The 15,070-nt window shown below is 44.0% G+C and overlaps 1 protein-coding gene across 6 annotated transcripts in view; it reads left to right on the plus strand.

Moving 5' to 3' along the window:
- Positions 1–15,070, plus strand: part of nhsl1b (NHS-like 1b) — a 93,814-nt gene that overhangs the window by 14,758 nt on the left and 63,986 nt on the right. The window contains exon 1 of one of the 6 annotated variants that reach the window (XM_047328675.1): positions 8,466–8,520. The exons of the other annotated variants lie outside the window; for them this stretch is intronic. Within the exon in view, the coding sequence (XP_047184631.1) occupies positions 8,481–8,520 (40 nt within the window). The 5' untranslated portion in view covers positions 8,466–8,480. Of the gene's footprint in view, positions 1–8,465; positions 8,521–15,070 lie in introns of those variants that run through there. 6 annotated transcript variants of the gene reach the window in all.

Here is a 15,070-nt window from a genome sequence, read left to right on the forward strand (position 1 = left end):
AACGAGTTAAACAATGAGTCAATTATCAATATAGTTTATGCGTAATGTTGTCCTGATTGACTGATTGATTATAGACTGCTACAACTTGTTCCAGCCCTGAAATGAACATAGTAACTTTTGTCATGTTTGTAATCCCCGAAATCCCTGTTCAGGGGTCCACACATACATATGGCTAAAATTACATCATTGGAATACAGAATATGGGATGTTTTACATCTTTAGGCATATTTCCATGCAACCCCTTTTGCGTGTAGATTTATAAATGTTGTAATCTGTCAGTTGCAAGATAAAATCCATTTCTATTGTTGTCCAGGACATTGATTATACTGCTGAAAGGAACCACGGGTCCCAGCTGACAGATATGACGCAGTCTCACGATACCAGTGTATCAAGTAACTTTTGTTGTTCATCTGTCAGTGGCCTCATCTGGGCTAACGACAGTTTCGCTCCAGTTTGGATCCGGTTCCTACCTCAGAGCGATAGATATTTTGTGTTCTGGCTTAGGGGGTCTCAGGTTGCACTGTTTTCACTATATGTTTATAGAGTTGTGGTTGTTATGGTGAAAACATTGAAGCCATCAACTCCACAAAATTTTTTTTTAACTGACGTCATACATCAAGTGAGATGTAGGGTCATTTTCTCGCAGACTATTAGAGAAAAGGACTCTTTTTGCTACCAGTGAGTCGCCCTCTGCTGGAGATTCCAGAGAATACAGGCTTCAGGCACTTCAGAACTAGCTTCATTTTTACAGACATAGAGGCGCACACACACACACACACACACACACACACACACACACACACACACACACACACACACACACACACACACACACACACACACACACACACACACACACACATTCCTTGTTCGTTTGATCTGTTAACCTCAATGAGGCCCATGGTAGCCAACAAGGAAGCATCACATAAAAGAAAAGGCCCCCCCCCCCCAAATTAAGAGCCCTCAACTCCAACAATGTGCCTCCACTGTCTAGAATCACGATTAATACGCCCCCTCAGCTGCGTCTCTGACTGTCAGGGCCTCACCTCACCCCACCCCCATCCTCCTGGGAAGGTTGAAAAAACTTTATCTGGAAGCCCACAGGTCCTTGGAAAAGAAGAAGGGGGTAGCGAGGCAGGTCAACAAGCGCGGTAAGGGCTCCCGGCCTTGTGGGAGCAGAGGTCCTCTGAGCCCCCCCGAGACCCTGGAAGTGTGGGATGGGATTGACTGTCTTTGTTGTGGGGGGAGATGCAGGCAATGATGAGTGGTCTGGATGGAAATGTCAGATCCCCTAGGGCAGGGAGGAAAAGAGAAATACATCAATCTTTCTCTTTTATCAATCATTTATGAATGAGTCTGGTCTTTGTGCTGCATCCAGCTATCTTCTTGCCCATTTTTCCATTTTGTCTTTCATGTTATCTCTTCCTTCGCTCTTTCTATCTTTATTTTTTACCTCTCGTCTCTCTGATTGCTTCTCATACAAGTAACGTTATGGTTGTTAGTTTTTCAATTCAGCTGAACAAGAATTAATGTGAAAGCCAGAGGACACTTGTGAACAAACGCAAACTTTTGCCAAAATCGGCGGAATATATACAATCCTATCTGAGTATTTCTGTTCTGAGCATTTTGTTTCTGCAAAATCTGTTGGTTAGCTTTGTATGGCAGAGAAAATCACTGTACTTTGGAAATCCCCTCCTCAATTTTGAGAGTCTTCCAGTTAAATTGTGACCCTTATCATATTTATATTTTATATGATCATTTTTAGGAGCTCCTTTATTTGGTGCACATAGATCAGTCAAAATAATTGTATTTCTTATCTCAGGTTGTAGCTGCAGGTTATGAACATTAGTGTGCCACTCAAACCTGTAGCATGTCTTTTCTGTCTTCTCAGCCGAGACAGGTAATTACAGATCTTACAGTTTTGGTTATTTATCACTTAGGTAAATTTTAAAATGCAGAAAGTTGCACCTAATTACGTTGAGGGATTTGAAAGGATTTGGAGTTGATAAGCGGATTTGTTACTGGATTAATAAAGTGCTGTTGAACCCCAAACATCTAAACCCACCAAAACACAGGAGAAGACAGGGCCGGGATGTGGGAAGTGTCCATCAAGTGTAATGAAATCCCTAAGACGCCCTGGGAACAGGTGGATAGCACAGCTTCAGGCCAAAATCCTCTGAAGATAAAATACCTTGTCTTATACATGAACGTCAACTTCGTCCAACAAAAATCCGTGGACCAGCTTTATACACTGAATAGTTACAGGCGGTCAAACCAGTGTATGTAAGCCAATTTGAATGGTGAATGCAAACGCCTGACACGGTTTCTTTACCAGGTGTCGCAGAATGTGGAGAGGACAGTTTCCTGGTCATTTTTGCCTCCTTGCCTTTTGTTGACTTTCCTTCTTTGAGTCTTAGTCCAAACCTCAGCCAAAAAGCTCACTGCATCTCCTCCATCGCTTCCCTCTCTTCCTCCTCGCTTTACCCCCACTTCTCTATTTCCTCCTCCTCCTCCCCTCCTCCTTCTCTTTTCTTTCTGCCTTTTTTTCCCCCAAAGTATTTTTTGGCGCAATGTGAGCCATTGAGGCTGAGGAGTCAGACAGGACTATACACAACAGAGAGAGAGTGAAGAAAACTGAGGCTAATTCCCTCTGGCAGACCGGCAAAGTTGCACGCACGAGCGCGCACACACACGCACACGCACGCACACGCACACACACGCACACACACGCACGCACACGCACACACACACACACACACATTCTTGGCCAGACTTGAGCCCTCCCAGCACGTTCACCATTTTTCAACAGTCACAACTCAGTGGCTCAATAGAAAGAGAGGGAATCAAGAAAGGAAGGGATCGGAAATGAGAGGATAAGGTGGAGGAGCTGAGAAGGTGGGAGAGGATTAAAAAAAAAAGAGTTTGAGAAAGCTGGATAATATAACGAGGAAGATAAGCAGCGGAGAAAGAGAGACATTTTTAAGTTTAAACAAACGGAATTAACACGAACTAAACACACTTTCAGCCACATAACAGAGCTAAAACTTGGTTGTAATTATCTGCATTTTGGATGACCGCACATCATTTATTTAGATGAATGTTACTTTAATATATTCCCCAAGTAAGACAGTGTTACTACACAGCCCCGGAAAAAGTCTGTACATGTCGAATAGCTTAGCATAATGTATCCATGGACGGGACGTTCCAAATGAGTATGCAGGTGAAGAAAATGGGGAGATGAGTCAGAAAAAAGAAAAGTGAGGAGGTCAGGAGGGGAAGGGGCAGGATGAAGGGAGCGAGGGAAGAAAGGAGATGGGAGTTTATGGTTAACAGCCACTAACAACATAACTGGGTGTCCTAATTGGGCAGGAAGGAGTGTGTGTGTGTGTGTGTGTGTGTGTGTGTGTGTGTGTGTGTGTGTGTGTGTGTGTGTGTGTGTGTGTGTGTGTGTGTGTGTGTGTGTGTGTGTGTGTGTGTGTGTGTGTGTGTGTGTGTGTGTGTGTGTGTGTGTGTGTGTGTGTGTGTGTGTGTGTGTGTGTGTTGGAAAGTAAGTGAGAGACTCTTCAGGAAAACAGCTGTCCCCGTGGCTTCCTAAGGTCGGGGGCACTATAGGTCGGAGGGAGCCCCCTTAACTAACTAAGCCATATAAACACACATAACAGAGAGAGACACACGCACACGCACACACACACACGCAGACACACATAACAGAGACACACACGCACACCCTACTGTCTCCTCACCATATGGGAACCCAACCCAGTGGGCCTTTCAAGTGGTTGCTGTGGTCTGGGGCAGGGATGGGAGGGGAGGCAATTTCAGGAGCAGGGAGGTGACACATGAGGCCTGAGCAGTTCTCCTGTTGCACTCCTCCTCCTTTGCCTCATCCCTTTGTTTCTGCCCTAAACTTGCACAAGTTGGGGTTCGTACTGTTTGTGGTTTGAGTTCAACCCCAGTAGTTTCCCAATAGTCTCCAGTTCTCTGCAGAAGTCTGGGGTGGAGCATCTTTGGGTGTACTTGAGTTCTGCCACGTGCGGTTAAGCAATTAAAGGTCTCACCCCCGATTCCTTCTGAAAGGCGTTTTTTTTTTTGTCCCCTCCCACAAAAGACTGATGTAATACAATTGGTTGGTTGCTGGAATTGATCACAGAACTTCTAAATGTGTTACAAATACAGTCTATAAAATGAAAATGACTTGACTTTGGCAAATTTTAAATCATAGTTCACTTATGTATTCGGAGTTATGTTGGACAAGTACCAGTCCAACCCTTTTACATGTAGGTGTTGCCCTGCCAAGTTCAGCTTCCCCCCCTTCTCGTTCAATCTCTCCTCCCCATCAACCAGTCTCACACAGAAGACCATTGTGTGAGCTCACGTCTACCAGCCACTCTTCGCAAACCATCCAGGCAGCTTGAGCCGTAGTAACACCATAAGTCCCACATGCACCAGTTTTGCTCTCTGAAACTGGGGTTTTCCTTCTGGGTCACTGGGACACTGCAAATGGAATAAGGTCAAGTTTCAATACCCCATCGTAAGAAAGATGAATGTAGAATTAGAATTGTTGTAACCGGTGATGTGTTAGATTTCCAAACTTTGCATTCTCTGTTTTGTACATACAGGGACACATACACACGCGTATGTTGATATGAATATTACATGTGATTTTCTGTCCAAGGATCGTATCCTCCAAGTGCATGCGTGTGTGTATTTGTCTCTGCATCGCGTCGAGTGGTGGGAGCTGAGAGAGCGACATCCCCTTTGTAACAGGAAGTGATGCAGTTTGGTCTCAACTTTGAAACAATTAGAACAATTAAAATTATATTTATGTATTCTAAAGTTTTGAATGCATTTTCTCATTAAAGCCTTTGCAGAGCCGATGTTTTTTAAAAATCGTATAAATTGCGTATTGTAAAGTTCTCAGACTTCTACAGTGCTTTTGTTGGTGCGTTGCAACATTTCTGCCACCTCGCGCGGTTTGAAAAGCAGGAATGAGGACAGTTCATGAAGACATTGCTCCGTAGTACTACGACTACTGATGTTTAAAGTGGAATGTGAGGCACTTATGACTATCGTAAATACGCAGTTATATAAGTTGAATGTTGACTTCACTCATGGACACACAAGCACACAAACCGTCATTGCGCCCTGTTGTGTGCATTTTCCCAGACTCGCATGTGTGGTAATATTTGACAAGAGCTGCTGAACCCCTGGGAGATGACACAGACACACAGTGGTCAGCGTGCCCTGCTACCGTGTGGTGGTGATATGTTTACTGATAGTGCTCTCTCGCTGTCCTCTCCCCGCTGCAGCCCCCCTCTGATACTGTCCAGGCACACAGGTGCAAGTTTGCACACGCAAGCCTCTGCTTCGTAGTGCAGCAACTCCCCCTTTGAAGTAGTGTCAAAAAAATCAAATCAAATTGCTTTTATTCGAAGTCTGCATTTTTTAGCGTTGAAGTGATCAAATGTTTCGCATCTCTTGTCAAACATCTTAATTATTTTGTTCTGCGGTTTGACCGGTGCCAGAGAGCAGAGCCTGTCCTCTGTGTGTCTGTTTCCCTCTACACTGATCTGTGTGTGTGTGTGTGCGTGTGTGTGTGTGTGTGTGTGTGTGTGTGTGTGCGTCTGTATTTCCAGCTGTTTTTGTGTGCGTTTGAGTGAAGGCCTTGTCGACTTCTCTCATGCTGCTAATGAGTGTGAATTTGGCAACAAATGCTGCAGGGAGTGTGAGAAAAGGTCTGGCCACTCAAACACACACACACACACACACACACACACACACACACACACACACACACACACACACACACACACACCCTCAGTGTGAAGGCAGGGAGTTGAAATGCAAGGCAGCCCATGTGGCAGTGTTTTCACTCCCGCGTGTCAGTTGAGACCAAACCCATTCAACCACAGCGGCAAAGATTCACTCTGTGCTTTTGAGTATGTGTACTTTTTCATACTCAAAACACATCCATAACAGAAGTTGGCCTGCACAGAATTTTATTGTGATCTTGCCTCATTTGCTTAATTTCTTCTCTTTAGGTTTGTGTTTGTTCTATTTTTCTTTTCCTCAGCAGGCATTCTTTTAGGTAGGGTTGAATAAAGGGGCATGGGGAAGTGAAGAGAGGAAGGCGGAGAGGAAATGCATGGAGGTTGGAGAGAAGGGGCGAATCCTGACTTAGTGGAAATGTTTATGTATGTCTGCTTTGTGAACACTCAGTTGTGGCAACCACTCTCCAGATTTTCTACACAAAGCAGATTGTTGACATTCTGGCAGACAGAAAGAGCTGTGACGATGTTGTGAGAAAAGGATTTTAAGATGAATGGCCCTAGAAAAAAGGAGTTGTGGAGGAAGTGAGCGGTAGTGAAATATACGAAGATTTGAAGATTCGTAACCATGCACGAATGAAGCCCTGTTCAAACAGGTTGTGTCCAATCTTCAGATCATTAACCATGAACCAACCCCTATGTCAGACATGCATTTTCCAGCATCCTGTAGGAGATGGCGCTGTCATCTGCATCCTGTTCCATTTCCTGTCCCGGTCGCCATCCTCTCCGCAACCTAGACCCTTGACCATGCACATACCTCAGAGGGAAAAATTGCTCTTAATCAGACCGCTGTGTCACCTCCCTCGGATTGTTCACTCGTCCTGGACAGCGTCACCAGTCTCAGGATGCGACGCGTCTCTCGCCGCCGTTTCCTGCCGCACTGGGAAAAGTAGAGCAGTAGTGATCAACTGGTCTGCGGAAAAGGGATTGTCAGAATGTTTCCGGATGCTTTGCAAGTTATGATTAAGGCAAACAATGAACAATTCGTTCACACACATAATTAACTTTTTTTCACTGGCTGTAAACATCAGTCAGGGTTGATTTATTTCAGAGAGTAAGGTGGTGTTTTGGACAGACTCGCTCTGTATGAAAAAATGCAGCAATTGTTATTAGAAATGGGGATGTGTGCAGGAGCAGTGCTGTAGTACAAAATGCTGTAGTGTTGTGTGACAAAAAACTGAATCACTGAGCCCTGTTTTGGCATCTAATAAACTTTTAAACTCATTAATCCAACTGGACGTCCTGGCCTGCTTTAGTGGAAAGAGTGTTAGTGGTTGTGAAAGCCCTCTAATAATCACATGATGGAGGGACCTCTTTTGTCTGCTTGAGTACTGGAGAGGAAATGATGGAGAGAAAGATAAATTGGAGGACAGAAGAAAGTTGAAAGTGACTAAAAGTGCCAAAAGGCACAGACGGATGATGGTGAAAGGATGATAGGACACCTGAAGTGAAGCGAGCTGCATTGGGCGTCTTGTTGAGGAGGTGGAAGAGGACAGCATTGGAGCTGCAAATGCCTCCATGAATACCTACCTAAAAACATGAAAAATGTGTACGAGACACAGGATTCAAAGCTCTGTGGACCTTTAACGTTTGCACAAAATCCATTGTTCTTCGTGCAACTTTTTAGCACCTGTATGGAAATAAGAGCCCAGTGCAGGCCGACCAAACTGGCTCACGTCAAATTAAACCTGGAAATTCTTTAGGCTCGATTGCTCAGCAGCTTAGTCCCACAAAGAACCTATTTCAGAAGTGTGTGTGAGTGTGTGCTCGCCCATGTATGCGCCGATGACCCACACTTTGATAAATGAAAGGGGCCCGACGACCCGTTGGAAGAGGGTACGAGCCATGCTGCATCGCCCTGGCAACGGAAGCCTCTGGCAGATAGCGACCGCCTCACCGTAGCAACCTCAGGGTTTGGGATGGGGAGGGGGGGGGGGGGGGGGGGTCACTGGTCAGGGGCCCCTTGAATGCACCACTCCCTCTTCACTCACACCCGTCTTCCTTTGTGACAGGTTTTTGATTGGCCAACGTGTGTGTGGGCTCTGCACGCGTGCAGTGAGGCAGTGCAGAGGTTGAGTGTGAGTAGGCGTGTGAGTGTCAGTGTGTGTGTCAGTGTGTGTAGTCTTTTAACTGATGTTAGGGGTTCCATGGTGTGTTTGGCGTTGTGTTTGGACCAAACTTTGGACCATGGTTTATATCGGTGTTGTGATGCAACATCATCATGCCTGTCAGAGCGATTAGGATTTGGAGCCGGAAGCAGAGGAGGAACCCCTACGAAGGTAGACATGTCTGTGTTTCCTCGTGCGTGTCTGGGCAAATTATTTGTGCACACCCACACGTAAACAACTTTAGTGCCCCAACTGTCCTGGCAGAGTTTAACGGTTAAAAACAATTACATCTACAAAGGTGTGAGTGATTTTGGTGGGAAAAAACAACACAAGAAGGAGAGAGCTAAAAAAAAAGATAAACGTGTGAACAGTGTGAATTGGAAAAGGAGAGGAGGGAGGAGATAGTGAGACAAAACTGGCGCAAACAGTGCAGTGTAGGCTGTCGGCTTGCTTTGTTCAGGTTGTTGGTTTGCTGGGATTTCATGGTGAAGTGCTGCAGGAGCCTGGACTCTGAGACTGTGTTGAACAGTGAGCAAGAGCGTGAATGGAAGCTGATGTAGAGATTGATGGAGTGGTCACTGCAGGTAATGTCTCTCATATACATAATACTTGATATTCACTGTTTAGTATTATTATAGTAGCATACATATAATCCACTGATTAAATAATTCCACCTGAATGATTGCATTATTAATAAGGGATTTCATCTTTGGTTTCATCTATGACACACTACACCTGCCTCCTGTAGAAACAAGTTCAACCCATGTGGAGCTTGGAGAGTTTTGTGAGTTTAAGCAAGATGGATTTAAATGTAATTATGAATTACTGTCATTATTTTAAAAATCAGATGCTGTGCCTTTTTATTCAGTTCATCCAAATCATTGCTGTAAAGCTCAGAGAGGTGTTGATTCAATTCTGTGGTTTGGGGTGGTGTTAAATTGTGTTGGCTTAAAAAACGTGAAGTCTGATTTATCGCAGAGCTTTTGTATTGGATTTGATCAGATTAGAAAATAAACTAGATAAAAATAAACCAGCATGTCAGTTTTTTTGTGTGGTAATATTCTGCTTTTAAGTGTGTAGAATACATTAAGTAGATGGGGTGTGTGTTTCCTTCACGCTGACTATAACCTGAAGGACACGTTGAGTCAACTATTTGGGTTTTTGCAGAAAGAAAAACATAATTGTTGTCGGCAGAACACACACACACACACACACACACACACACACACACACACACACACACACACACACACACACACACGTACGTGTGATTTTGCTCATTAGCAGGGCTGCAGTAGTCTTCATCAACACATTTCTCTCTCTCTCACACACTCTTACGTTTTTCTATTTGAACCTACATCCTTTGTTTCTATTTATTTATTACCCTTCTCATTTCCCACAGTGAGGTTTAATTTGATCACACATCGTTTAAATTTTCTATATCAATGAATTTCAAAATCCTTTTCGAACCTTCCTTCCCTGCATCTCCTTCCCTCACCCTCCTCCAATATCTGATTTCCAGCTCAGTTCGCTGTGTTTCCGCTGATGAACAGAGAAGTGTGAGGAGATTGTGCTGGAGCTTCGTACATTTTTATTTATATTTAAAAAAAGCTTGTACTGAACAACTAGATTTGAAACATGATGTGTTTTTATGGGTGTAAATCTGAAATGAGATTTTCGAAAGATGCATAGTTGGCGGAGGGTCTGGAAAAATAATTGCCACTTGCAATAGTAGCCATGTTTCTTCTCAAAGTCGCTCAGCACCTATTGTACTTCTTGTTCTTGTTTGTCAATCTGTCCTCCTCAGTCTTGTTTGATCAGAGTTGAGCTGCTTTGTCGTCATACTCTTCACTCTGGATGCTCTACCACTGTTACTGGACGTTACCTCTTGAAAAGTGTTTTTTAAAAGATTTTTAAAGCAGGATGAAACAGCCACACAAACACTCACTTAGAATCAACCGCCCCCCCGGAATATTAACATCTTGCGTTTCACTGTCAGTAAACAAACATTTCCTCTTTCCCCTGAGACGTTAATCACAGGCTGTTTAAGTCCGTTGTAACATCTTTAATTTGCAGTATCATGACATCTCTCGTTAAGCTTACATCATTCGTGTTTTCTCATGTATCCAAGCTCCTTATCAAACCAGTTCTAATGTGGCTCTCATTTGATGCCACGTTGAACAGAAACTCTCCTGTGGGCACTTTTGCATATTATGATCTTGATTTTCCCTCAGAGGGTTTTACTATTACGCAACCTGTGATACAAACATCACAAATGCTCAGCTCCCGAAAAGAGCAGAGGGCTGTTGCTGTCGTGCCACCGTGGTCAGGAAATCCGTCTATGTATAAGACACTTTGATTTTGAGTTCTTCCAACATGAAAACATAGTGACCTGCATCAGAAAACACACACCTGTCATTGTGTGTTTAAAAAGGGATGAGCTTCCTAGTTGTCGATGACACATCTGTTCCCTATCAAGTTTGAATGTACTTCCTGCTCTTTGGGAAAAATCATCTCATCTGATTGAACGTCGCTCTTCTCTTCTCTCCACATGGCTTTGGTCTGGTCTGTAACCTCCACCCAACTTCCATCCGACCCCTATATGACACGCCCTCTGCAACTCAACAGGTAAGTGCAATTATTTGACTCACTGTGACCTTTTCCAATTCAACAAAGCACAGCACAGCGCTCTCTCTTTTTGTTGGGCGGTCCAGGTGTTATTGTAATACTAGAAAGCCTGCTTTTTTTGTCTCTACTGCAATTTACATTCCCTAGTTACTGACAAATCAGCTGCTTAAGCAGGATGTAAAGCTTAAATGATGCCAAGCGCACATGATTTAAAGATTTGATTCATGGTGATGCCCTGGGAGCTTAAAGATGTGCCTTTAGGAATGTGGTCAAATGAGGGAAACTATGGCCACATCCATGTGTATGTAGTCGTGTGGATGTAGCCTTAGTTGTGTGTTTGGAGTAGTTAAATCGTTGTGTGTGTGTGTGTGTGTAAGTGTGTTTCTCAGGTAGAGGAAATGGCCTAAGGCGTGTCCTCTTTGACATGGGAACAGAGAGTGAAATAGTGCCTGGTGTGTGTGTGTGAGATCATTAACCTCAGTGTTTTGTCAATGCCATGCAGAGCCTTCAGGCGCCGTTCTGTTTTCCTCTCTGCATAAGTCACACACACAGATGAATCCACAGCGGTACACAGTCCGAGCGTCTCTCGTAACCAACCACAGCAACTCCAGCTCCTTCAGTTCAGCCGCGGAGTGTTCCCTCACTGTTGTGCGCCGGCCTGCTCTCACACCAATATGACCCATATCGCTTCTCTTTACACTGGTCCTTCCTGTCCCGTCAGCAGCCTGTAGCTACAGCTGAGTCGTCCGACCACTGGACACTTAGATTCCAAGATTGACGAGCGATTTACATTATTTTAACAGGAGTAGAAATGTTTCGGGTACGAAGGGGAATGTCCGCTTGGGGATCTGAAAGGATCTTTACATTATGTACAATGTCACATTGTTCGTTGGTCAAAGTCTTAAAAACTCGGTGTATTTCCTGTCCGTAAAAGCATGAAATGCTTTTAAATCTGTGGAAAGTATGGCTTCTAGAATTGGAAAGTGGGGACTGAAATTCACAAGTGTGTGGTTTCTGTTAAAACATCTGTGCTGACATCGTGTTAAGACTGAATTAATTTCCAATCGTCCGAAGATGAATTACACACCGTCTCGAGTTTCAATTGATTCACCACAGGCCAGATCAGCTCCATTTAAAGTTGGCAGTCTGGCTCGGGCTGAGAAGTGGGAAAATATCTATAAATCTGACCAATGAGCAATAATTTCAAATTATGGAACAGCTGAACTGGTTTTGAGGATATTTATGTTATTTGTTAAGAAGCCACCTGGAAGAGAACGTAATTTTTTTAGAATAGAAATGATTGGGAGCGTGCGTGTGTGTGTGTGTGTGCGTGCGTGCGTGTGTGTGCGCGTGTGTGTGCGCGTGTGTGTGTGCGTGCGCGCGTGTGTGAGAGTTCAAATGTGGATGTTTAGGCCTAGGTCTTTTTCAGACTATATTGAGTCTCCTGGGCTTCCTTCCTTTTGAAATGAGGTTAAGCGCGTGTGTGTGTGTGTGTGCGCGCGCGTGTGCTGTGATGCTTTCGGCTACACCGCGACCCATCAGGGTCTCTACAGGTTATTAACTCTCCCATTCTCAACTCATTATATGAGCCATTGGGCAAGAAGACGTTCTCCTCTGCTCTCTCTCCTTTCGTTACAACTTTAGTAATAACTTTTTCACAAAGTCGAAATCAATAAATCTTTAACCCTTTAAAAGCTTGCATTCAAAGTACTTCTCTATGACATTATATACTGGATTTATGATTAAATTGGCAAGACGTTTAAGAGTAAGACACTTTCAAGGTTATTATTATTATTATTATTACAGTTTAACCCTGAAGCTCTTGTATTTATCTGTTTAATAACAGGCTAACAGGTCTTTGTGGATTTACTTTTGTCAGATTTGATTAAAAGTGCACTGACAACATAAAAAAATCCCACAACTGTTGTTCAGTTTTGTTTAAAATACTGCTGATGAATAGTGATTGTCACAAGATGCACATAACATTGTTTTTAAATTTTTTTATTTTCATGTATACATACATATTTTTCCATGTGACATCACTCAATAAAAGGTAACTAAAGCAAAAGTTTTTCAGAGTTTTCAACTTAAACCCCTGTGCTTGAAATCCATGTAAGCTGAATTGAAGCACTTTGTTCTATCAAAAGAAAAGTAATTAATCCATGTAAATATTTGACTTTGAAGCAAAGCCAGTTTTGAGTCAACTGCCTTTCATCGGGGGAAATCTGCATCTATCACCCGGTGCTTTAATGATGGAGGGACTGTTTTGTCTAGACGAGTTGGAGGCGGAGAGGTTGCCCCTAGAAACACAGTGACAGTGTGTGTGTGTGTGTGGCACACACAGATAACTATATTTACACTATTGACCAAACAAGGCTGTACCCTTCTCTTAAATATGTGCGTCAGTGTTAGAGTATGGTCTGCTGACTTTATGACTGTGGCCGCCACTGTGTCCTGTACGCTATTATACAAGAGTTGTTAAAAACACCAGTTGTCTGACTCCTCTAATAGTGGACGCCCGTTTGGAAAAGATATTCCCCCACAATTTTCTGAAGAATATAAACACTTCTTTCCTTTGAATCATTTTCTAAATACAATTTTTATCAGCAGCTTTGAGGGTTTTGGCATCGAATGCTGCTGCTATTGCCATGTGTTGCCAGTAGACACATTTATTTCTCTCTGGCTCCTACATTGGACTCACGGTTCGTCCTCTGCTCTCCAGACTGTGTTTTGCCGTCACCAGCGTGTCTGTCACATGTAGCTCCGACTTAACTGAAGGGTTTTCCCAGCCTTTCAGCAGAGGCTGAACTTCAACCTCAGCGTGGTGGGTTTTACATGAGATTATAGTCTCTTTACATTGCCGTCACGTTTAATCTGTGAAGCATTTACAGCAACAGTTCATGGACATTTGGACAGTCACATATTTTTGGCTTATTTTTGGATCTGTACTCCAATACATTGGTAACTAAAGTGCATCTTTCTTCGTAAAGATCGTTTTGTGTTTTTGTGATGCTGGTGGAGAGCGCCGTCTAACGCCTCGTTCCAAAACTGATAATTACAAAGGTTACACATAAACAAATATAATTACAGCTCTAACAGAGGTTCCCTTCCCATGTGCCGCAGAAACATAACCCGATTTAAGCCCAGTTAGAGGCCCTGGAGGAGGTTGAGGAGGAGAGGGGACTGCTGGAACATGAGATACAATGAAAAATACACAATACCTGACCTGTATGCGGATGCATTTCACACTTTCTCTTTTGTTAAAAAAAGCAACAACAATATTCGCCTTTGGCCAAGCAGCTAATCCATGCGTGAGTTGATAATATAATGGCTGTGAGGTGTGGATTTTGACACAGCTAGTGGCCCTTTGGTTTCGAGTCCGAGGTGGGCTGAGAGTGTGTGTTCCACTCCCTCAACGCAGAGACACAAAGCAAGGCTGTGTGTGAGTTAAAGAGAGATGGCGCTGTAAGGCGAGGAGGAGGGACGTCCCTGAGAAGGGGGAGAGAGACGGGAGAGCAGTATTGAAACTGTGATTTCCGGGATGTGTCCGTGAGATTTGAGACGGACAAGCAAAGACGGAAAAACGTGCCTGAGAGCGACAGAGAGGGAGATGAGACAAAGGGATGTGGAGAGATGGAGGAAGACAGATGGGGGGGAGGAAAGAGGGAGAGAAATGGAGGGTGTCCAGATGGAACTGTGCTCTGTAACTTTTGACAGCTTGTGGGAGGAATATCTTTGGGGAAGTCTATTTCTGATTGGTGTGTGTGTGTGTGTGTATTACGTGGGTGTTTTGACCGTCTTGTCACATTACATGGTTAATCATAGTAGAGCAAATACCAACTCCCTTTCTGTTTGTATTATTCGGTGTTGATGGGTTCCCCACAGACACTCTATTTTAAGTTGATGTATTGTGTGAGTGCGTGTGTGTGTGTGTGTGTGTGCGTGCTCCCCATTACACTCATGGTTTGTCTGTAATGTGCCGTCACACACACCAGCGTGTAACGGCTGGAGGTCGGGGCTGCCAGCTGGTCTGGCCAGTAACGGCTGATCTGGATTCTTCTCCTAAATCCTTCACTAACGGGATAGCTCGCTGTGGGAGCTGCTCTTGGATCAGGAGTGAGGAAAGTAAGCCAGAGGCGCGGAGAGAGGTTGCAGACAGGAAACTGTGTGTGTGCGTGTGTGTGTTGGTAAAATAAAGCTGGTTTCAGTCCAGCATTTTAAAGGAGTTTTTTGCTTGGTTGATGTACTGCTGCGAGTCTGGATAAGAGGGATGAGCTCGGAATAACCAACAATTTGCCTGTGTGTGTGTGTGTGTGTGTGTGTGTGTGTGTGTGTGTGTGTGTGTGTGTGTGTGTGTGTGTGTGTGTGTGTGTGTGTGTGTGTGTGTGTGTGTGTGTGTGTGTGTGTGTGTCGGTGTGTGTGTGTGTGTGTGTGTGTGTGTCAGACAGCTCACAGCTGTAGAGGGCAAAATGCCAGAGCCAAAGTCAGCCCCTATTGTCACGGTAA

The sequence above is a fragment of the Scophthalmus maximus genome, chromosome 18, assembly GCF_022379125.1.
Source record: "Scophthalmus maximus strain ysfricsl-2021 chromosome 18, ASM2237912v1, whole genome shotgun sequence".
Classification (NCBI taxonomy): Eukaryota; Metazoa; Chordata; class Actinopteri; order Pleuronectiformes; family Scophthalmidae; genus Scophthalmus; species Scophthalmus maximus.